At 39.0% G+C, this 26,101-nt stretch overlaps 1 protein-coding gene across 2 annotated transcripts in view; it reads left to right on the forward strand.

Moving 5' to 3' along the window:
* Window positions 1-26,101, forward strand: part of agmo (alkylglycerol monooxygenase) — a 199,458-nt gene that overhangs the window by 64,090 nt on the left and 109,267 nt on the right. For both annotated transcript variants that reach the window (XM_062539691.1, XM_062539689.1), the window contains exons 3-4: window positions 1,034-1,185; window positions 1,311-1,414. In XM_062539691.1, the coding sequence (XP_062395675.1) occupies window positions 1,034-1,185; window positions 1,311-1,414 (256 nt within the window). The remainder of the gene's footprint in view (window positions 1-1,033; window positions 1,186-1,310; window positions 1,415-26,101) is intronic.

Here is a 26,101-nt window from a genome sequence, read left to right on the forward strand (position 1 = left end):
AGTGATGTTTTCCTCAGCATAATGACAGAGAAACGAACTCTGATAATGCATTGCTAACGTTAGCAATGACTAGGCCTACTAGCTGCTTTTATTTCCCAAACAATTAGCCTACCTTTTCAATTCAATGACCCACCTCCTCCATATGGCCAACATAACGTTACTTTGCACGAACATGCATAATTTGTTCAACTGTCATGAATAGGCTATTTAAAATGTCCATTTACAGTAGCCTACAAGTAAGTTAGCCAAACTGATGAATCTTTACCTGTCCAGGAGCAAATTAACAACACGTCTGTCTTCAAATTCTTCTCCGTTTTCAGCCGTCTCAATCTCCAAAATCCTTGTTTTATTTAGACGTATTTCGGATTTATAACAAGGGCTTTTAGGTTCCATAACGTTAGACATTTTTTATCTGACACGTTTGTAGCTGCAGCTGTCTATGGTGGTAACTAGCATAGCTGGCAACCCGGATGGCGAAATACTACTGACTTCGTGATTCGTAGATAAGTGTAGGGTGGCGCATCAAACCAAAACACAACATAACAACATCAACATCAGTTGAGGGCTGCAACTCCACTTTTAAATGACAATATATTGGCCGGACTACTGTTGTCAGTGATATAAGTATTTGAAATTGGCATGATTTCTAAATGTCTAGTGACATATCAGGGCCATTTTATGATTAATTGAAATAAATGTCCTACATACGGTTCCTTTAAAGGTTTCTAATAGTGTCACTTATATCTTTCTAGGACAAAAACTAGCAAAGATTGAGATGTGTGTCTGGAACAGTTTTTCAAATCCCCAGGGGGGGATTCAGTCTCCGAATAAGCGAATTTATTTTAAAAACAAGCAAATTTGTCTTTATAAGACGTATTTGAATAAGTAGAATCTTAAATTTCTGGGGAAGCTGGGTTATTGTTTAGCTGTTGGCCTATGCACACAAAACCCAGGCAGTTGTGTCAACTGTGTTAATGTGTAACTGTGACAGCACTAGTGTTTTCATTTATGTCTCTGGGACTTTTTTCCATAGCCTTTTTTTCAGAGGCTTGGAACTGTCCTCTTATATCTACTTCTGGAATAATTACCGTATAATTGAGTTACCATGGGACTCTGCCTGGACATGGTGGCTGGCCTTTCTTTGTGTTGACTTCTGCTACTATTGGGTTCATCGGTTTGCTCATGGTAAGTAACTTATTTGTACCTGTTGTACCAGAACAAAACTAACAAAGTATGTCTCAATTATGGTTGATCATGTTATCAGGATTATGCAGAAGAGTATCTTTAACTACCTTTTTGTACTTCTGCAGAACTCAATATCCTCTGGGCAGCACATCAAGTACACCACAGTTCTGAGTATTATAATCTTTCCACTGCCTTAAGACAGTCAGTTACACAGCAGTGTACGTCATGGGTAAGATAAGAAAAATATATGTATATTTGTCTATTTTTGTCTCTATACTGATATTCACTGAAAAAAGGAAATGTTTGAAATTCCTTGTCCTACAGGTAGGGGTTGTCCCTTGATAAGTCCCATAATTGTGTTTTTGTAAATTATTAGGGCCTGAGCACCGAGGTGTGGCCGCTGAAGTGGCCGCACCATAGGTGCAAGGCCCTATTGTCTTTGTACAGATTGTTATTACATTGCATGTAAATACAATGTACTGTTATCCCTGTTCTTTTTATTACATTGCATGTAAATGCAATGTACTGTTATCCCTGTTCTTTTTATTATCGGGATAATTATTCTTCCTCCGACCAAAATCAACGATTTATAACGCTAAAACCACTTAACCGTTTGACGTCATTCAAGCACTCCTACAAAGACCTTGTACCGGAGATTTGACGATTGTATTTTTGACATTTATGAACTTCATACTTTTTTAGATATTTACGATAAAAGAGTTTAAAATTCCCATAGAGTTTACATTGAGATCCTTTGGCGGCAAAGACTAATTGTTACGTCAGTGCTCAGCTGTCAGTAATCAAGGATCTTTGATCCAAACTAAAGCCATGCCACCGCTGCAACCTGAATGTTTTGTCTACTCATTAAACTGTAGCTGCGTGCTGAGTAGGCTACTAACAGCTATGAAAACATTCTACCATGCCATAGCTGCTGTAGGCTAAACCAGGACGTTATCGTCTTGTCTCCTGTTAGGCTACTCCTAACTTGATTTGTTTATATCGTTACAGTAACCGGTTTGCTCTCGGTAACGTTATCAACAGCTAAAGACAATCTAACCTAACGTCAACGTAAATCTAACACTGTATTTAGCTAACGACAACCAAACTTGCTCCAGGCTAGGTTTTTCGGTATCATTCACAAATTAAAAACCTTTGTTAACAGCTTGTACATTCCTATTAGGACAATCACACACCTGGAGACACTTCGAAGAACATACTAGCTCATCCTGTAGGCCTACAAATATCCTACTGTAAGCTAACGTTACATTTGCTAGATATCCTACCTGTTGCTGCATCATAGTTGATTGGCGTTGTTTGACATTGTATTCCGTATTCCAATGGTGTCTAAGTCTATGGCCTACTTTTAACCTGCATTCGTGTAGATATGAAGGCTATATAAGCTATCCTACCAGTCGTTTCACTGTAGGCTACTAAAGTGTCAGCTCTTGCAACTCGTTTGAAGTTGCCTACTTCATTTCAGTCTTAAATTCTAATAGCCTAAATGAAGAGTTATTTTCCATAATAGCCTATATCCACAATTTTGATGCATTTTCATAAATCACTTTTTAAATGTGACTTTCCAAGTAATTTCAGTGGAAATGTAATTGGGTTATTGTTATTTATCTATTCTTCTGTACGTAGCCTAGTTGTCTTTTTAACTATAGACCTAATAGGAATGTTTTACACAGTCAGCAACCTTTTTGCATTTACATGCAATGGTAATTCCTTCCATGGAATTACATTTTCTAGTTATTATCGGGATAATTATTCTTCCTCCGACCAAAATCAACGATTTATAACGCTAAAACCACTTAACCGTTTGACGTCATTCAAGCACTCCTACAAAGATCTTGTAACGGAGATTTGACGATTGTATTTTTGACATTTGTGAACTTCATACTTTTTGAGATATTTACGATAAAAGAGTTTAAAATTCCCATAGAGTTTACATTGAGATCCTTTGGCGGCAAAGACTAATTGTTACGTCAGTGCTCAGCTGTCAGTAATCAAGGATCTTTGATCCAAACTAAAGCCATGCCACCGCTGCAACCTGAATGTTTTGTCTACTCATTAAACTGTAGCTGCGTGCTGAGTAGGCTACTAACAGCTATGAAAACATTCTACCATGCCATAGCTGCTGTTAACCAGGACGTCATCGTCTTGTCTCCTGTTAGGCTACTCCTAACTTGATTTGTTTATCGTTACAGTAGGCTAACCGGTTTGCTCTCGGTAACGTTATCAACAGCTAAAGACAATCTAACCGAACGTCAACGTAAATCTAACATTGTATTTAGCTAACGACAACCAAACTTGCTCCAGGCTAGGTTTTTCGGTATCATTCACAAATTAAAAACCTTTGTTAACAGCTTGTACATTCCTATTAGGACAATCACACACCTGGAGACACTTCGAAGAACATAGCCTAGCTCATCCTGTACAAATTATCCTACTGTAAGCTAACGTTACATTTGCTAGATATCCTACCTGTTGCTGCATCTAGTTGATTGGCGTTGTTTGAAAATGTATTCCGTATTCCAATGGTGTCTAAGTCTATGGCCTACTTTTAACCTGCATTAGTGTAGATATGAAGGCTAAGCTATCCTACCAGTCGTTTCACTGTAGGCTACTAAAGTGTCAGCTCTTGCAACTCATTTGAAGTTGCCAACTTCATTTCAGTCTTAAATTCTAATAGGCCTAAATGAAGAGTTATTTTCCATAATAGCCTATATCCACAATTTGATTCATTTTCATAAATCACTTTTTAAATGTGACTTTCCAAGTAATTTCAGTGGAAATGTAATTGGGTTATTGTTATTTATCTATTCTTCTGTGTATCTAGTTGTCTTTTTAACTATAGACCTAATAGGAATGTTTTACACAGTCAGCAACCTTTTTGCGTTTACATGCAATGGTAATTCCTTCCATGAATTACATTTTCTAGTTATTATTAAGGCCCGAGCACCGAGGTGCGGCTGCTGAAGCAGCGGCTGCACCTTAGGTGCAAGGCCCTATTATTTTTGTACAGATTATTATCATTAGTGCCCGAGCACCGAGGTGCAGCCGCTGAAGCAATACGATTATCATAAAGAAAAATATCACAATAACGATATTATCACGATACTTAAAGTAAAAAAATATGTCAACGCATGGGCATTGGAGGCTTTTTGAGAGTGTAGTCATGAAGTTTGAATAATAGTAAGTTTGAGAAGTGGGAAGTTTTGGCTAGGCTGCAGCGAGAGTTGCCGTTTGGATGACTGATTTGTTTACAGTCGTGAACTACGCTGGATAAGCTAACGAAGTTACCAGTGAGAGTTGCAACTCGAGGAATTAGGGGGAAATGACTAGGACCGAGGCACATAAGCATTCCAGCAAAAGGTAACGAAGAGATTTATTTTCAACCAAAGGATATCTTCTAGACCTAAAAAAAAAATCTCTTTCCATTTAGGGAGATTACACAAGCTCATCTCATAAACAAGATGGTAGGCTAAGTTGTGCAAGCTAAGTCTGAAATATCAGCAAAGAAGCTAGTTGCTACTGCCATTAACGTCAATGGATACCGTGCCTCTGTTCAGGAGAATACTGCAAATTGTGTCGCGACTACCACGCGCAAGTATACATGGTTACAACGTTCCCCGTGACGTCAACATGTCGCACGACAAGTCGGGTGCGTGGACTGTACCGGGGCCTTAAGCATTCAGAATTCACTGTTCTGGGGTGCGTTTCTAGAAAGCCTCGAATGCTAACTTGCATCGCAACCTTGGGAGTTTGCTCCGTCGTTCTTCCATTTGGTGTTTCTAGAAAAAGTAGTTAAAACTCAATCGCAAACAAGGACTGGGCCGTCACACCTGTGGCGTAGCCTACCTTTGGAGTTGCGGTTGGTGATTCCAAGTTGATGTTTTTCTCGTGACACAATGATTGCGCTATACTGTAGGCTAATATAAATCAAAAGACCGACTGACCTGTTGGGCTCATTCTTGCTACTTGTGTTACCTTGCGTTAATTTGCGTATTGGTTTGCGTTTTGGTAGGCTACTATGGAATTTACAAACCCTCACTTCAGGGACACCGTTCATTAGTGCAGTGGCTAGAGCAGGTGGCTTCACATCGAATCGTCGTAGGTTCTACTCCCGTATGCATCGAACATGCATTTGTTTCTGACTACAGTGAAACGTTAAAATAACCTTGCCTACTAAATAATGCCGTGGAGCTATCATTTAAACTGATATCGTGTTCCTGGCAACTCGATGAGCAGGCAGTTTTATCTAATTTACTGCAGATGTGACTCCAATTCGACAAATAGTCAATCATTAAACTACAAGCCTATCTGCGTGATACAGAAGTTGCGCGAACATATGGTATTGACGTGTCCATAATACATTTACAAAAACAAACCTTATTTCTGCGATCAGTTGAAGACCAGTTATTGCTCCACAGCCCTAAGTTCGTGTTAATTTGGGAAAGTGCATCCTGCAGCTCTTACTGATTTGGGGAGATAAATTGAATAGAATAGAATAGAATATATAATTTTTTGATCCCGTGAGAGAAATTCGTTTCTCTGCCTTTAACCCAATTTAACCGAATTAGTGGACACACACAGCACACAGTGAACACACAGTAAGGTGAATCACACATTAACCCGAACAGTGAGCTGCCTGCCCAACTAGCGGCGCTCGGGGAGCAGTGAGGGTTGGATGCCTTGCTCAAGGGCACTTCAGCCGTGGACTGGTCGGGGATCGAACTGGCAACCCTCCGGTCAAAAGTCTGAAACCCTAACCAGTAGGCTAGGCCACGGTTGCCCCAGATAGCTCGCTTCAGTAGGCCTAGTGCGTATATTTATAATTTTGAATGGTTGTGTAAAGTGTGTTATTAAGGAAGGGTTTAAATTACAATAAACAGTAGGCTAGGCCTACTGGGGAAATCACAAATGATAGCCTATCACCGGGATTTGAACCAACTCCACGCTAAATACCGAGCTGACATGCGAGGCGGACGGGTTACAGGAGCGCCACAAGCATTGACAATGCAGTGGGCCTAGCAACTACCTGTTTCATACACCGCTAAAATGTAGTCTAACTTTGGCGATTTCTAATCTGTTATGGGTTTTTTTGCCAAAGGCTCATGTTGCCTTTTGTTTATGGACAGTAAAAAAAAAGGTTTACTATTTCTAGAATCGGAGTCACATCTGCAGTAAGCTAACGTTCGCTAGTTTAACCAACTTCTGTAGCCTAGGGTGCCTCTCATGCAGCGTTTATACGTCCTCCCTCGCTCCTGGGGCCTCGATCCTCACTGATCTACTGAAGGAACGGACGGGCTACCCACAATGCATTTCGAGTCCGCCCCATGCAAAGTGAATGAGATCCGTTGACGGACAGAGACAGTGTGAACGCGGGGTTATTAATATTTTGCACTTGACGTTGTCAAATTTAACCCTTTGCAGACTGCACCGAACATTCCATTTTTTCATACTCAATGGCCTCATGGCACAAAAAGGTGTATTGTGTGATTATGCTACATGGCAGAGATACAATATACCCACCACTGTAATCAGGAGAAATAGGGCTTTCAAATGGTATAAAATATAGCTAATAACTTTTAAGAGAACATACATATTTTTAAAATATATCTTTAAAATTCAACCCCAAAAAACACGAAAATAGCAATTAGTCAAGATTAATCTCATTTTTTCCCCAATTTGTGTTGTAGGTAGAGAAAAACCTAGAGTATATTGGAGATTCACAATTTTGTCCTCTATTCACTGAAAAAAACAGAACCAATCTGTCACCTTTTGTTCAAATGTTATGACACATTTATTGGACCTTTGCAGATGGCACAAAACATTCCGTTTTTTTCATACTGATGCCCCCGTGACACAAAAAGGCTTGTTGTGTGGATATGCTAGATGCTAGAGATATAATATACCCATCATTGTGATCAGAAGAACTAGCCCTTTAAAATGGTATACATCATGGTTAATAAGTTTAAGTGTAACATACATTGTTTTTAAACAAGACCTTCAAAATTCAACCTTAAAAAACACAAAAACATATATTTGTCAAGATAAATCTTATGTTTTACCTAATAGCTATCACAGATATAGTGTGTGAGATATAGACAATGTTGTGCTCTCTTCAGTGAAAGAAACAGAATCAATTCATTACCTTTGGTTCAAAAGTTATGATCAATTTACTCATAACTGCAAGTTGAAGTGACGAGTAGAATTTTTAAAAAGTAGAATGCTTTCATTCCCCGATTTAAAATTCAACTCCAAAATACACAGATATATTGGTCATGTAGTAAAATAAGTGTATTTAACCATCTCAGTTGTATAGCTAAATGTGGCATGTTTTACCTTGCCTTAAGAGCCAATAACCTTTGTGAGTGAGGAAAGACTAAAGGTGAAGTAAAGACTAGCTGATGGAGAATGCTTCTCTCTGTGTATCATTCTGTTACAAAAACAAGAATAGAGAAAAGACACTGACACAAGTTTTCTAATGGAAAAAATGTTTTCCATTTTATTTTAAAATTGATCAATTAGGCCTATATGAAATCTTTAGGAACCCAGGTATAACACTAAAACAAACAAGCAGTAACTACTAGAACTACAAGAGTAAGAAGACAACACTGTAACAAGCGTCTACGCTTTCTACCTGACATGGGCCTGTCAGGGAATGGCTAACCAAACCCAAAATAGATTGTCATAAGAATGTTAATTAGTAGAAATGTAAATGTAATGAAACTGTTACCACTATTCCTGTCATTATTATAACAAGTAATGCCCTTGTAACAATAAAAAATGTGCACATGCGCAGTTGCGCATGCGCGTGTGCACACAAACACAAACATTGTTACTCAGCTGAGGATGATGGGAGATCACTCCCCTCCTACTCCTCTTCTTCCACATCCTCTTCACCCAGTAGCTGGCTATCCAGGTACTCCTCCATGTCCATCCCTGCATGATTCTGTAGTTGATGCTCACCGATGACCTGGAGCTCCTCAACGGTCAGTTGTCTCCTTTCCCTGAGAGACTCCATCAACCATGCATACGGGCTCTTCTCCCCCTCCATCTAAAATTTATGAGGAGAAAAAAAGATAAGTCTGTAAATAACTTACTTGGTTGTTACAATACAATCTGAGTCAACTCTAACTATGTCCTTTTTCACTAAAGACACGGTCACTGGAAGGCTAACTGATGATTTGGAGAAATAACACACACACAAACATAGTTACCCAGCTGAGGATGATGGGAGATCACTCTCCTCTTCTTCCACATCCTATTCACTCAGTAGCTGGCTATCTAGGTACTCCTCCTCTGCAGTGTCCATCCCTTCATGATCCTGTAGTTGATGCTCACCGATGACCTGGAGCTCCTCAGCAGTCAGTTGTCTCCAGAGAGACTCCATCAACCGTGCATACTGGCTCTTCTCCCCCTCCATCTAAAATAATGAGGAGAAAAAAAAAAAGCCTGTAAATAACTTACAATACAATCTGAGTCACCTCTAACTATGTCCTTTTTCACTAAAGACACGGTCACTGCCTGGAAGGCTGACTGATGATTTGGAGAAATAACATTAGCCTGTGAACTCACTTGAAGCAAGTTAGTATTAAATCCTTGACTAAACATTATAGACCAGATTGCAAACCAATACTGATATAAGACAACTTGAGCAGGAAAATATACGACAGAAACCATCTAGAGAGCGCATGTATGCACACACACACACACACCGTGTTATTTCCTGGCAGCGTAAAGACGAAATATTGCGTCTCGACGTGGAGTAGAGAAAATACCCACTTCAGTTCACAACATGTTAACGTTAGTTGCAAGTATCGCCACTATACTCTACGACCTAAGCAATAGTTATGACACTATACTACACGTCTTCAGTTATGCACTCATACAAAAGTAGCCGACAATAAACGAAAACCTTGCGTTAGACCCTTGGCACAATCATAACGTTTGGATACGTTAGCACCTTTCAAGTTTGACAGATCATATTTAGCAAGCTAGCCAACTTGGCTGCATATAACTGTAAAATGTGGTACATATTTCGACGAAATAACTGGTTTATTTAAGAATAAAATAGCCTACCAATAGATGTCCTTCACATGAGGTGATATAGATAGATAGATTTGAGCAAAACTGATCAGGAGGGCGCGTCGCGGGCATGTCGAACCAAAAATATTTCTGGAGCTGGAAATGTACAGCTAGCGTGCTAACGGTAATGACTGCTGTAGTATTACCTGACAGGCTATTTCGTTCAAACTTGAATACATATCTAAAGTAACAGTCCTAGTAGTTAGCTTTCCATGTTTTCCATGTTATCCCCCAAGAAATCATTGAAAATAGTAACAGTCTACTAAAGACAACAGTTTGCTAAAACACCAGCAACCAGCTGATGTGAACACAGACGCAAATGGTCATATACACACGGTGCAATTACTAGTAAAATGGCTAAATAAAAACAACGAAATAACTGGTTTATTTGGGAATAAAATAGCCTACCAATCAGGTGTCCTTCACATGAGATGATATAGATAGAGAATTTGAAATACACTGGTCAGGACAGGAGGACGCGTCGTGGACAATATTTCTGGAGCGAGAACCTACAGCTAACGTTATGAGTTGCTGTAGCATTACATGACAGGCTATTTCGTTCAAATTTAATACCTAAACGTAGCCTATCATAAGTGATAAAGTAGACATAGGCTACAAATTAAGCCTTTCAGTAGGCTATAGCCTATTTTTTTGTTGTTGTTGTGGCTCAGATGAGGGGTCATAAGAAATTGTAGACTAAATGGAGGTGGATGTTTATGTTTTGTGTGGGAAACAATTACAAATAAAATGTCCCATTTTCCGACGCACCACACACATCTTGTCTATTTAAATATTCTATTATTTGGGCCTATTATAAAAGTTTGGACTTTTTCGTTAGAAAACTATTTCATTTGAATTATGGACTGCCTTTGAATGAAGTTTGATCGGACTTTCAGTTCACAGAAGAAAGTTTCAAGACGCTAAGAAACACATGTTTGCCCCGGTTTGTTTGCATATGTGATGTGTAGGCTATGAATAGTTGTGTTTTGATAGACTTTTGTTATTGATTTATCTCTGAACTTCGCCCAAGGCGAACTTTGTACAAGTTTAACAGACAAGGCTACCATTACCGTTGCCGTTGCCAATTACCAGTATAACTTTCCAATGACACTAACATAACTAGAAATGCAATTCCAAGGAATTACCAGTGCATGAACATGCAAAAATAGATAGATAATGTAGATATAGTTGCTAAGGTGTAGCTAGGGTAAACATGGTGGTTGCATAGTTTACAGAGAGTTGATAGTGTGAAGGTAGACAGTTTAAAGATGAAACGTTCCAGTTCTAACTTAACTAATGATTTCTATTCATGTTAAAATGTTGATTAGCTAACTTAGTTAATGATTTCTAGCAATTACGATAAAAATGCTAATTATGCTAGCAATGCTAACTTTACTAACAATGCTAACCAGGTTGATTAGCTAACTTAACCGATGATTTCTAGCAGTAATGCTAAAAATGCTAACTATGTTAACAATGCTAAATTTGCTAATAATGCTAACCAGGTTGATTAGCTGACTTAGTTGATGATTTTTTGCAGTTATGCTAAAAATGCTAACTATGCTAACCATGCTAACTAGCTAACTTGCTAGTGAGGACTTTTATTTTGAAACATTTGTTGCTAGGGTATCCTTGGTGGCCACTATCAAGAAACAAGAAGTTACTGCAGTATAATCATGTTGGTTGCTATGGAAACGGTCATAAACACTTAATTTTAATGGTTGCTATGTTGGTTGCTAGGTACATGGAGGTTTCATGTAGTTGACTGGAGGCATAGTGGATGATAACTGACAGTTGGAATGGTTGAACAGTTAAATAGTTGAGTAGTTTCAATGGTTAAATGATTTAATAGTGTATTATTGCAGTGAGGACTTTTATTTCGAAACAGTTGTGGACAGAGGAAACAGTTAACAGGATATGTAGTCTTCTGAGAGACTGTATGCTTAAAGCCAGAGAAACTGACAGTTGGTGCCCAGGTGGCCGGCCACCTGGCGTAAGATTCTAATTGCTGCCGTGATGTCATAATGAGCAATGTTAAGTCTATGGGGGAAATTGTAATAGTTTTTAACTAATAGTTTAAAAAGTATAAAAGTTACAAAGTTGAAAAATACAAAGCCCACATCGCGTAAGTAAGACCTACGCGACAAAATTTGAATCGAGTTTCTACATTAAGCGGTTGAAGCTGAATTGCGTGCGTTAGAAGAAGAACTAGAAATGCAATTCCAAGGAATTACCAGTGCATGAAAATGCAAAAATAGATAGATAATGTAGATATGGTTACTAAGGTGTAGCTAGGGTAAACATGGTGGTTGCATAGTTTACAGAGAGTTGATAGTGTGAAGGTAGACAGTTTAAAGATGAAACATTCCAGTTCTAACTTAACTAATGATTTCTATTCATGTTAAAATGTTGATTAGCTAACTTAGTTAATGATTTCTAGCAGTTATGCTAAAAATGCTAATTATGCTAACAATGCTAACTTTACTAACAATGCTAACCAGGTTGATTAGCTAACTTAACCGATGATTTCTAGCAGTAATGCTAAACATGTTAACTATGCTAACAATATTACATTTGCTAACAATGCTAACCAGGTTGATTAGCTAACTTAGTTGATGATTTTTTGCAGCTATGTTAAAAATGCTAACTATGCTAACCATGCTAACTAGCTAACTTGCTAGTGAGGACTTTTATTTTGAAACATTTGTTGCTAGGGTATCCATGGTGGCCACTATCAGGAAACAAGAAGTTACTGCAGTATAATCATGTTGGTTGCTATGGAAACGGTCATGAACACTTAATTTTAATGGTTGCTTTGTTGGTTGCTAGGTACATGGAGGTTTCATGTAGTTGACTGGAGGCATAGTGGATGATAACTGACAGGTCTAATGGTTGAACAGTTCAATAGTTGAGTAGTTTCAATGGTTAAATTATTTAATAGTGTATTATTGCAGTGAGGACTTTTATTTTGAAACAGTTGTGGTCAGAGGAAACAGTTAACAGGATATGTAGTCTTCTGAGAGACTGTATGCTTAAAGCCAGAGAAACTGACAGTTGGTGCCCAGGTGGCCGGCCACCTGGCATAAGATTCTAATTGCTGCCGTGATGTCATAATGAGCAATGTTAAGTCTATGGGGGAAATTGTAATAGTTTTTAACTAATAGTTTAAAAAGTATAAAAGTTACAAAGTTGAAAAATACAAAGCCCACATCGCGTAAGTAAGACCTACGCGACATAGTTTGAATGGAGTTTCTACGTTAAGCGGTTGAAGCTGAATTGCGTGCGTTAGAAGAAGAACTAGAAATGCAATTCCAAGGAATTACCAGTGCATGAAAATGCAAAAATAGATAGATAATGTAGATATGGTTACTAAGGTGTAGCTAGGGTAGACATGGTGGTTGCATAGTTTACAGAGAGTTGATAGTGTGAAGGTAGACAGTTTAAAGATGAAACGTTCCAGTTCTAACTTAACTAATGATTTCTATTCATGTTAAAATGTTGATTAGCTAACTTAGCTAATGATTTCTAGCAGTTACGCTAAAAATGCTTATTATGCTAGCAATGCTAACTTTACTAAAAATGCTAACCAGGTTGATTAGCTAACTTAACCGATGATTCCTAGCAGTAATGCTAAAAATGCTAACTATGCTAACAATGCTAAATTTGCTAACAATGCTAACCAGGTTGATTAGCTTACTTAGTTTATCATTTTTTGCAGTTATGCTAAAAATGCTAACAATGCTAACCATGCTAACTAGCTAACTTGCTAGTGAGGACTTTTATTTTGAAACATTTGTTGCTAGGGTATCCATGGTGGCCACTATCAGGAAGCAAGAAGTTACTGCAGTATAATCATGTTGGTTGCTATGGAAACGGTCATAAACACTTAATTTTAATGGTTGCTATGTTGGTTGCTAGGTACATGGAGGTTTCATGTAGTTGACTGGAGGCATAGTGGATGATAACTGACAGTTGGAATGGTTGAACAGTTCAATAGTTGAGTAGTTTCAGTGGTTAAATGATTTAATAGTGTATTATTGCAGTGAGGACCTTTATTTTGAAACAGTTGTGGACAGAGGAAGTAGTGAAACAGGATCTGTAGTCTTAATGAGATTGTATGCTTAAAGCCTGAGACAGAAGGTGCCTCTCATATATAGCGTTTACGCGTCCTCTCTCGCTCCTCACTGATCTACATAAAGAATGATGGAGCGGCAACAATGGGATAGTCTAGCCCTTCTTCTATCTTTCTTTATGTAGATCATTGAGGATCGAGGAGCGAGGGAGGACATATAAACACTGCTTGAGAGGGACCCACAGTAAATACTTTAAAAGTTGTATATAGTCTAATTAATGTTGATAGACAGAATGTTTAATGGATGTTGATAGGCAGATTGTTTAATAGATATTGATTGACAGTTTAATGGGTGGATGAGTGAATGGTCTGAAGAAGATGAATGGATAGAAGGTTGGATGGAATGTGCCTTATATTCTTGTTAAGAGAGACACTGATACAGCTCTCTGAGAGTAGTTGACACAGGTGTAATCAATTTAACTGGCTAGTCTTAAGAGAGCCAGCGTGTACTCTTAAAGCCTGAGACAGTAAATAATTTAAAAGTTGAATGTAGATAGTCTAATTAATGTTGATAGACAGAGAGTTTAATGGATGTTGATAGACAGATTGTTTAATAGATGTTGATAGACAGTTTAATGGGTGGATGAGTGAATGGTCTGAAGAAGATGAATGGATAGAATGTTGGATGGAATGTGCCTTATATTCTTGTAGAATGGAGAGACACAGCTCTCTACTGAGAGTAGTGGATACAGATACAGGTGTAATCAATTTAACTGGCTAGTCTTAAGAGAGCCAGCCTGAGACAGAGTAGATTGTTTAAAAGTTCAATGTAGAGCGTCTAATTGATGTTGTTGATAGGCAGACTGTTTAGAATGGGTGGATGAGTGAATGGTTTGAAGAAGATGAATGGATATAAAGTTGGATGGAATTAGGAGGACTTATTTTGATACTGTTGTGCGCAGAGGATACAGGGGAACAGAATATGTAGTCTTCAGAGAGGAGCCTGAGAGAAACTGACAGTTGGTGCCCAGGTGGCTGACCAGCTGGGGTAACATTCTAATTGCTGCCGTGATGTCATAATGAGCAATGTTAAGTCTATGGGGGAAATGGTGATAGTTTTTAACTAATAGTTTAAAAAGTATAAAAGTTACAAAGTTGAAAAATACAAAGCACATATGGCATAAGCAAGACCTACGCAACAAAGTTTGAATGAAGTTTCTACGTTAAACGGTTGAAGCTGAATTGCGAGCGTTAGAAGAAGAAGTTTAATAATAACTAGAAATGCAATTCCAAGGAATTACCAGTGCATGAAAATGCAAAAAAAAATATAGATAGATAATGTAGATATGGCTACTAAGGTATAGCTAGGGTAAACATGGTGGTTGCATAGTTTAAAGAGAGTTGATAGTGTTTAGGTAGACATTTTAAAGCTTAAACATTCCTGTTCTAACTTAACTAATGATTTCTAAAAGGTATTCTAAAATGTTAACTATGCTAACAATGATAACCAGGTTGATTGGTTTACTTGGCTAATGATTTCTAGCAGTAATGCTAAAAATGTTAACTATGCTAACAATGCTAACTATGCAAACAATGCTAACCACGTTGATTAGCTAACTTAGCTAATCATTTTTAGCAGTTATGTTAAAAATGCTAACAATGCTAACAATGTTAACTATGCTAACAATGCTAACCAGGTTGATTAGCTAACTTAGCTAATCATTTTTAGCAGTTATGTTAAAAATGCTAACTATGCTAACAATGTTAACTATGCTAACCATGCTAACTAGCTAACTTGGTACTGAGGACTTTTATTTTGAAACATTTGTTGATGGGGTATCCATGGCTGCCACTATCAGGAATAAAGAAGTTACTGTAGTAAAATCATGTTGGTTGCTATGGAAACGGTCATAAACGCTTAATTTTGATGGTTGCTATGTTGGTTGCTAGGTGCATGGAGGTCTCATGTAGTTGACTGGAGGCATAGTTGATGATAACTGACAGTTGGAATGGTTGAACAGTTAAATAGTTGAGTAGTTTCAATGGTTAAATGATTTAATAGTGTATTATTGCAGTGAGGACTTTTATTTTGAAACAGTTGTGGAAAGAGGAAGAGGAGAGTTAACAGGATATGTAGTCTTCACAGAGAGATTGTATGCTTAAAGCCTGAGAGAGAGAGGGCTGCTGCAGGTGGGGCTGGCCACCTGGCATAAGATTCTAATTGCTTAATGATCCGATTGTGATGTCATAGAGGCCAATGTTAAGTCTATGGGGAAATTTGTAATAGTTTTTAATTTATAGTTTAAAAAGTATAAAAGTTACAAAGTTGAAAAATACTTAGCAGCCTTCCCCTATTTAAGACCTACGTTGCGACGTTTGAATGAAGTTTCTAAGTTAAACGGTTCAAGCTGAATAGAAAAAATGAATTTGATCAGCGGAATAATAATAATAAGAAGAAGAAGCCTTGGAAGAACAGTACAGTGCATTTTCATGCACTGTAATAATAAGAAGAATAGGAAGAACAGTACAGTGCATTTTCATGCACTGTAATAATAATAAGAAGAAGAAGAAGAAGAAGAAGAAGACCGAGGAAGAACAGTACAGTGCATTTTCATGCACTGTAATTATAAACTACGGATTGTGATATGTGAAGACCAAGTTGAATGTGGAAATACTGTAGGCTACTCAAAAACGTTTATTCAGATGAAAGTGCAGCTGCACAGTTGTCGGAACTCCTGTAAAAGCAGCACAATCTCCACAGTTCAAATGAGGCGCGCAGCCGGAACTGTGCACGGTTGACGTCCACTTCCACACTCGCTAGGCTGTTCCATTGCATGTGATCTTGACGACTTGGGAGGGTACTGGGAAGGTGTGTAGCCTTGTCTCTCTAGCACCCGACTCGCAAGAAAGCATTCTATCAAGGATGCGCTCTTGACTTTGAGAAACGCTGAATATTTGGTGGGCTTGTGTGTTATTGCTACCGCTAGTCAGAGACAGAGCTCTGGCCTAGGGTGTGGCTTAGGGACTCTATAGCGCCACCAAGCGTGTTGTCTGTTGTGGTTGACACATACATTCATGAAAATTCACCAAATTTGGTGTGCATGTATGTTGCTCATGCACATGCCCACCAACACGCACATGTTGCTTTGTTAGACTTCGAAATGTCACAGGACCGCACCACAGGTGCTCGGGCCCACCATCGCCGCTTGTGGCTATATTTGTTATTTTATAATTGATTGAATGACTTTGTTTATTTACTATTCTCCCATTTAGCCATTGTTTTATTACAGTGCATGCAAATGCACTGTACTGTTCTTCCTAGGCTTCTTATAGTTATTATTATTCCGCTTACCACTTTTTCTAACCGCAATTTCTCTTCAACCGTTTAACTTAGAAACTTCATTCAAACTTTGTAACGTAGGTATTCTAATGGATCGGGTTGCTATGACTTTTCAACTTTGTAACTTTTATACTTTTTGAACTATTAAATAAAAACTATTCAAAATTTCCCCATAGACTTAACATTGGCCTCTATGACATCACAATCGGGTCGTTGAGCAATTAGAATCTTATGCCAGGTGGCCAGCCCCACCTGCAGCAGCCCTCTCTCTCTCAGGCTTTAAGCATACAATCTCTCTGTGAAGACTACATATCCTGTTAACTGTTTCCTCTTTCCACAACTGTTTCAAAATAAAAGTCCTCACTGCAATAATACACTATTAAATCATTTAACCACTGAAACTACTCAACTATTTAACTGTTCAACCATTCCAACTGTCAGTTATCATCAACTATGCCTCCAGTCAACTAAATGAAACCTCCATGTACCTAGCAACCAACATAGCAACCATTAAAACTAAGCGTTTTTGACAGTTTCCATAGCAACCAACATGATTATACTACAGTAACTTCTTTATTCCTGATAGTGGGCACCATGGATACCCTAGCAACTACTGTTTCAAAATAAAAGTCCTCACTAGCATGTTAGCATGGTTAGCATAGTTAGCATAGTTAGCATTTTTAGCATAACTGCTAAAAATGATTAGCTAAGTTAGCTAATCAACCTGGTTAGCATTGTTAGCATAGTTAGCATTTTTAGCACAACTGCTAAAATGATTAGCTAAGTTAGCTAATCAACATGGTTAGCATTGTTAACATAGTTAGCAATGTTAGCATAGTTAGCATTTTTAGCATTACTGCTAGAAATCATCAGCTAAGTTAACTTATCAACCTCATTAGCATTGTTAGCATAGTCAACATTTTAGAATACCTGTTAGAAATCATTAGTTAAGTTAGAACAGGAATGTTTAAGCTTTAAAATGTCTACCTTAACACCATCAACTCTCTTTAAACTATGCAACCACCATGTTTACCCTAGCTACACCTTAGTAGCCATATCTACATTTTTTTGCATTTTCATGCACTGGTAATTCCTTGGAATTGCATTTCTAGTTTTCATTAGCTTTGCTTATATTGACACTGTTTATTATTATGCACTGTAGGCTACTGTTCTTCCTAGGCTTCAACTTCAACTTCAACTTTTTATTATTACAGTGCATGAAAATGCACTGTACTGTTCTTCCTATGCTTCTTCTACTACTTTTTACAGTGCATGCAAATGCACTGTACTGTTCTTCCTAGGCTTCTTATAGTTATTATTCCGCTTACCACTTTTTCTAACCGCAATTTCTCTTCAACCGTTTAACTTAGCAACTTCATTCAAACTTTGTAACGTAGGTATTCTAATGGATCGGGTTGCTATGACTTTTCAACTTTGTAACTTTTATACTTTTTAAACTATTAAATAAAAACTGTTCAAAATTTCCCCATAGACTTAAAATTGGCCTCTATGACATCACAATCGGGCCGTTAAGCAATTAGAATCTTATGCCAGGTGGCCAGCCCCACCTGCAGCAGCTCTCTCTCTCTCTCTCTCAGGCTTTAACACTAGAAGCGCCGCGCCGTTCTGACCCACTTATACCTAGAAGCGCCGCGCCGTTGTGAACTACTTAAAGCGCGGCGAGGCGGTCAAATGACCGCTGAGTCCTTAGAATGGGAGGCTTTTACTTACACATAATGATCGCTAGATGGCACTTCGTGCACGAATCAAATCGTTTGTATTGTAATCAAAATGTTATTGTATTGTTTTGGACAACGTTCTGCACATTTCACTTCAATGTAGACTGCATGCGTTCATTGCGTTGTGAACAGTGCAGCAATCTCTGGAAAGGAAACGGTGGAAGTCGCAGCAGTAGCCTAATAGCCTATCACCTGTAAATCCATCTGTTCCAGAATATTTGGTTCATATCATCAATCTTTGGTTTTGGTGTTTGTGCAACCGGGCCCTGACGATTTAACAAAAGTCTGAGTAGCCCTACGTATTAGGAAAGTATGTAAGGTGAGATCAAAATCAGGCTACTTTGTTTTTGTACTTTTCCCCATGTCATTTTCATTGGTCGTCAACTCACTGTGAGTCCTGTGTATCGTAGCAACGAGCACAATACTGATGTGGTGTGTCCAGTGGGAAAATCTCATGCAGGCCTAGTTTCTAAGCTATCGTTTATTTTTTCGCGTGTCACTATGATATAATTATTTATATTATAGTATACACACCCAAAACACACCATACCTAGTGTGAAGCATGGTGGGGGCAACATTATGTTGTGGGGATGTTTCTCTTCAGTGGGGACTGGGCAATTGGTCAGGATAGGAGGGAAAATGGATGCTGCCAAGTACACCCAAATGATTGAGGAAAACCTGCATCCCTCTGCTAGACAGCTGAATATGGGCAGGTCATCCGCCTTCCAACACGGCAAAGATCCTAAACATACTGCCAAAAGAACAAAGTAGTGGCTTAAGGATAGGATGGTGACTAGCCTTGAGTGGCAAAGTCAGAGCCCTGACTTAAATCCTATAGAAAATCTGTGGATTGACTTAAAGAGAGCAGTCCATCGCCATTCCCTACAGAATTTGACTGAATTTTAACAATTCTGCACGGAAGATTGGGCAAATATTCCCCAATTTAGGTGTGGAAAGCTATAATAGACACATCCAAACAGATTGAGGGCTGTAATGAAAGCAAAAGGAAGCTATACAAAGTATTAAGTCAGGGGTATGATGACTTTTCCAACCCTGTTATTCTAGTTTTTATTTTTTTTATTAATTTTCAGAACTGTTGACTTTCTTTTCATTATTTTGATGTTGCACAGCTACATTTGTGAATAAAACTGAAAAAGATTGTTTTTAAAATGGGTTTTGATTTCAGGCTGTAAGACAAAAAAAGTAACTATTTCAAAAGGGTATGATGACTTTCTATAGGCACTGTATAATACATATTGCACATATATAAACGATATGTTTTATGGTAAAATATTATTCTCATGCCCGACTGACAGGAAATCCTTGCGACATCTGCTGTGAGAAAAGAGAATAGCAGCCTGGACAAACATGGCCGAACGCGAGACAACATAGTGTTGTCACATAAGTGAGCGCAAAATAGCTCTAAACTAGCTTGTACCGGTGTGCTTTTGATCATGTAAAAATTCTGGGTGACAAAACACGCGTATTTAGGAAAAGTCGTGAACGTAGGGTCCTGGAATTTAATCGAGTGAAAAGATTTTTTTTTTTTGTAATCACTGCGGTCAAATGACTGCAGCCCGGCAGTTCTAGGTATATCTAGGTCAAACCTACACGGCGCTTCTAGTAATACGCGTCAGCGGTCAAATGACCGGCGCTTGGCGCTTCTAGTGTTAAGCATACAATCTCTCTGTGAAGACTACATATCCTGTTAAACTGTTTCCTGTTCCCACAACTGTTTCAAAATAAAAGTCCTCACTGCAATAATTCACTATTAAATCATTTAACCATTGAAACTACTCAACTATTTAACTGTTCAACCATTCCAACTGTCAGTTATCATCAACTATGCCTCCAGTCAACTACATGAGACCTCCATGTACCTAGCAACCAACATAGCAACCATTAAAATTAAGCGTTTATGACCGTTTCCATAGCAACCAACATGATTTTACTACAGTAACTTCTCAAGTCCTTAAAGGAGAATTCCGGTGTGATATTGACTTAAAGTGTGTTGAAATATGATACCGAGTGTGAGCGAATGTCTCAGAGCTGATCTCGACCTGTCAGCTGTTCTCCGAAACCCAGCGGTAGCTCAGCAATAGTAAACCAGGTTTTCAACATTAGTGGCTCGGGCATCGGCGTGCCGTGCAAATAAATCACTGTTTTACACCATTAATGAGGCTCAAAGTAGCTCCACACTTTATTGATAGACTTCTGAGGGCCCTGACATTTAAAACGAGACATCGAGAACTTTGAAAAAGCACTGGTTGTTTACTTACATGACTGTTTATTCAGGCAGTCACTTTCGAAAGTTTAGCGCCAGCCATCTTGAATCTAGTCACGTGACTGATTCGTGACTGGTTCACGTAATCGCTATGTCTATGCGTGCACTAGTCATGAATCAGTCACGTGACTAAATTCAAGATGGCTGCGACCGGTAAACTTTCGAAAGTGACTGCCTGAATAAACAGTCATGTAAGTAAACAACCAGTGCTTTTTCAAAGTTCTCGATGTCTCGTTTTAAATGTCAGGGCCCTCAGAAGTCTACATTATAACTTTGGGTTAGTGAAAGACTTTGAGACTACAATTCACATTATAGGCAATAAACATGCCCTCAGAAGTCTACATTATAACTTTGGGTTAGTGAAAGACTTTGAGACTACAATTCACATTATAGGCAATAAACATGCTACCACTTAACACTACCACACTATCCTTTTCACTACTAAATAAATCTGATAATTATGATGTCCTCTAGTGTGTCCATAGTCCATATCAGCTAGTGATCTAACAGCAAACAGCCCACTATTGTGTGTGTGTGTGTGTGTGTGTGTGCGCGCGCGCGCGCACGCACACTGATGAGAGAGAGAGACAGAGGGAGGAGGGAGAGATTTAGGGAATAGTTATCCTGCTGGCTAAATCATTCCACGAAATAATGAATCAGTTCATGAAAATGGACGGAGTACTGAGATTATGGAGAAGTTTTTGTTGCTTTTTATTGCGTCAGGATGTTGGGCGTTCCAGCTCATCAGAGAGTAGTCAGGATGCTGTGAGTGTGGCAGCAGAGAACGTGGAGGACATGGAGATGGAGGAGGAGGAGGAGGAGGAGGAGGAGGAGATGGAGGCTTTGGTAGTTCAGAGAAGAGGAGGACGTGGGCATGGCAGAGGAAGGCGCGGACATGGCAGAGGACACATGAGGGGGAGAGGGCGGGGCAGACTGTCGGGTAGGCGGGTGGCTGACAACCCATTCTCTTGGGTGAGAGGGGCAGTTGATCCTTCCCTTCAGCCATACAGTCATGAGGCTGGGCCACAGATCACACTAGGGGGTGTACTGGACATTTTTATGCAAATGGTGGGGCTTGCTTTTTTTGTTAATCTGGCAGAAAACACAAATTTGTATGCCTCTCAAAATGTGTCCTGGACCAGTACATGTATGGAGGAGATGAAGGTCTTTGTGGGGTTGAATATATTCATGGGAATTCATCGTCTGCCATCTTATCTTGACTACTGGTCATCCGATCCTGCCCTGAGAGTGTCCTATGTGGCAGACACTATGCCTAGGAATAGGTATGAGGAGTTATGTAGGTACCTCCATTGTTCACGCCCAGGCCCAGCAGATAGGGGCGACAAGCTGCACAAAGTGCGACCACTGATGTGTGTGTTGCAGGAGAACTTCCCTGCACTTCTTATGCCTTGGAGAAATCTGTCCATAGATGAGGCCATGATCAAATTCGATGGCAGGTTACTGTGGAAGCAGTATATGCCAAAGAAACCTGTCAGGTGGGGTATTAAGATCTGGTGTCTCTGTGACTCATCGACTGGGTACTGTTTGGCTTTCCACGTCTACACAGGAAAAGATAACGGTGAGGCAGATGACCTTGGTTTGGGATACAGGGTGGTTATGGGTCTGATGCGAGACTACTTACACAAACACCACCACCTGTATGCCGACAATTTCTTTTCTTCCATTCCCTTGGTAAAAGCCCTGCTAAATGCTGACACATATTATTGTGGGACCATAAGGCCAAACAAAAAATTCTTCCCCAAAGACTTGATGGAAGGCAAGCTAAAGCGTGGTCAGAGCCTGAAGCAGTCAGCTGAAGGTATGACAGTTTGTAGATGGAGAGACAAGAGGGATGTCTGCTTCATGTCCAGTTGTGGGGGTACACAGGACACTTTAAAGCCTCTGTCGAAGTTCACTGCTGATGAGTTCATCACAGTACCAGAGCTTGTCCTCGATTATAATGCAAACATGGGCGGTGTTGACCTGATGGATCAATTGCGGAGCTACTATAATGTGGGAAGAACAGGGAAAAAGTGGTGGAAGTATGTGTTTTGGGGAATGCTCAACATCGCATTGGTGAACTCATATATTTTGTGGCTAACTCTGCAGAGGCCACTGCCCAAAAGCAGACGTCAGTTCTGCCTCAAAAGCTTCAAAATGCAACTGGTGCATGAGCTTTGTGATGGGTACAGCAGCAGGAAGAGGAGAGCTAAGGGGCAGCCAGGCGCAGAGGTGGAAAGGGTCGTGACACCTAACCTGAAAGCAGGTCATTCCCTCGTGAAGTTTGAGGGACGCAAAAGAGGCTGTGTGGTGTGTATAAGAAGTCAAAAGAGGGCAAAATCGGGGAGATGTGTCGAAACGTCTTTTGGGTGCTCAACATGCTGCGTTTCACTCTGTAAAGCAGGGTCATGTTTTCACGAATTTCATGGAATGTTGTAGTCAGAGTCCATGTCTCATTTCATCTCTTTCTTGCTCTCTCACACTCACTCGTACTCTCACTCACACTTTTGCTAGATCTCTCTCACACTCACATACTTAGTTGATTTGAGAAAATCAGTTCTCAATTTAGTTGCTGACATTCCCTCAATATGTCTGTCATTCATGGTATAATGATAAGGTTGTACTTGTTGTGTTGGCAAATAATTAAATATTTAATTATTTACTAAATAAATTCTATTTTAATACTTTAAGTAATATATATGTCTGCATTATTGTTCAAAAAAGAAGTCCAAATGAAACCTGGCTATAAAAATGACATTTAGTGAGCCGGTAAAGCTACATATGTTAATATCAGTGGATATTACAATACATATTTTATATCAAAATAAAATACAATTTCTGCTCTTTAAAACAATATAAACTTGTAATTGTAATTTCTGCTTTGTTTTCTTAATATAAGTATTTGTTTGCACAGTGACATAAAATATGAGAATTTCTTTGTTGTTCTCAGTAAAATGCTGCAGCATTCTAGAATTCTATTGGGGTATAGAGGGTTAACATTTTTAGCATAACTGATAGAAATCATTAGCTAGGTTAGCTAATCAACCTGGTTAACATTGCTAGCATAGTTAACATTGTTAGTATAGTTAGCATTTTTTACATTTCTGTTAGAAATCATTAGTTAAGTTAGCTGATCAACCTGGTTAGACTTTTTAACATAGTTAGCATTGTTAGCATTTTTACCATAACTGTTAGAAATCATTAGCTAAGTAAACCAATCAACCTGGTTATCATTGTTAACATATACCTTTTAGAAATGCTTAGTTAAGTTACAACTGGAAGCTTTAAACTGTCTACCTTCACACATCAACTCTCTTTAAACGATGCAACCACCATGTTTACCCTAGCTACACCTTAGTAACCATATCTACATTATCTATCTATATATTTTTGCATTTTCATGCACTGGTAATTCCTTGGAATTGCTTCTAGTTTATGTTGCTATTCTCTGTAGTTGACACTATAGTCTGATCAACTGCTAAATTGTAGTATTGTGTTTGAATGTCCCTTTGGACAAAAGAGTCTGTTAAGCAACATAACCGTAACCGAAATATTTTAGTTTTTTCTTCCAATCAGATTGTAAGCATCTCTGAACTGACCACATTTCAGCCTTCTAAGTAGAGATGCACCGATTGCAATTTTTTGTCCGATTCCGATTTCCGATTTTTCATCGAGTTTGACCGGCCGATACCGATTTTAGCCGATTCCGATTTAATTTCTTCTAACCACTTTACAGCACAAACAAAGAGTTATTTTCTAGCCTATATTTTCTTTAATACAACATGTTAGAAATGTAATCAACTTATCAATGGCTGGTAGAAAAATGTGAATAGACAGATTCTTCTTCAAGTCTTCTTCAGCTGCAGTAATCCCAGTGTGGGACATTCATTTCACACATGTAGAAATGCACTAGGAACACTATCCAATATCCAATATCCAACTGTAAATATCTTCAGAATACTGATAACTGAAGTTAGTGCTACATAGGCTGAGATGTTGGAAAATGAAAACAAAAAAAATAATTTTGAGAAACCTTGAAACACAGCAAATGACATACATTCTCAGTCCACACTCTTCTTTGAACTTTCGCGATTGCTTGCGGATACTAAGGAAGTGTCCATATTTGGATGGCATAACGTCATGCAGGAGAAACACAGCTTTCCAACGACACCACGCATGATATGTTTTGTATCACGGTCGCGGTAGTTTATGACAAGTTAGAATGCTAACTTTTGGCGAATTTAGAAGAAATATACAGGCGTGATCAGACAAAAGGTAATGAAATAAACCTCTAAATGTGTAAATCGGACTTAGTTGTTGTAGTAGTGTGAAAGAATACATGATAAGTTGGCAAACCGAAGCAAAACTATGTTTATTCCTGCCGTGTCTCACCTTAAGTGGAGTATAAAGGCTATGTTGCTGCTTATTGATAGGCTTCAGCTGTGGGCACGCAATTAGCGGCAAGGACGGGCTTTGATGAGCGCTGTAACCTGAAGTGACAGCTTAGTATAGTAAATTCCACGCAATATGGCAAAGCACAGCGTTCGCTGCATAGAAAAACTCAGTATTAGCGCTTTATCCAGCCCTGACTGTTGGCCTAGCTTCATCAAACTTTGCAAACTCAGCTGTGTGAGTGTGATGTTGTTACAAGTACGTGCGAGTGCATTTGACCGGCATAAAATCGGCATGTCTCAGACTGACCGGCCGGTCGCCGGTCGTGGCCGATCACGTGAAAATCAGCCGATTCCGATCGGCGGCCGATCGATCGGTGCATCTCTACTTCTAAGTCATATTAAGTGACCTAGAAACATATCTGAGCCCTAGCACCAGTAGCCCGACGACGTCATATACGAGTCTGAAACTGCTCCATTCAGCTGCGATTATGGGGCGTGATTCAAACGATACAGGGCGGGGGGATAGCTCTGCACTCATTGGATAGACCAAACCAAACAGAACAAGTTATTGGCTGTCAGTATCTATCTTGTATAACACCTGATAGCGAAATCCAAGACAACGAAATATGTAGCAGGGTAGGCTATATGGAAAACATCCTCCTTCGTTTTTAAAAATAATTCCTTCAAACTGTATGCAATGAACAGCTGGGGAAGTGTGTCGTTAACGCAACGAGCAAACAGACATTTTTAAACAAACTGGAACAACATCACCCAAACATGCTGTTTTAACTTGGTGAAAGTGAAACTGAAGTTTTCCCACATATCAACGTTGGTCTAAGTGTTCAGAAATAGTTGTGTGAATCCGTGATAAAACCTCAGTTTCAATAGCTAGCTAAACGAAAGGCCAAACTGCATGAACAAATTATGCATTCATAGCCATAGCGTTTCTGTTGCAATCAAAATCAACCTAAGCCAACATGGTCTCACACCCAA

This window comes from Sardina pilchardus, chromosome 6 (assembly GCF_963854185.1).
Source record: "Sardina pilchardus chromosome 6, fSarPil1.1, whole genome shotgun sequence".
Classification (NCBI taxonomy): domain Eukaryota; kingdom Metazoa; phylum Chordata; class Actinopteri; order Clupeiformes; family Clupeidae; genus Sardina; species Sardina pilchardus.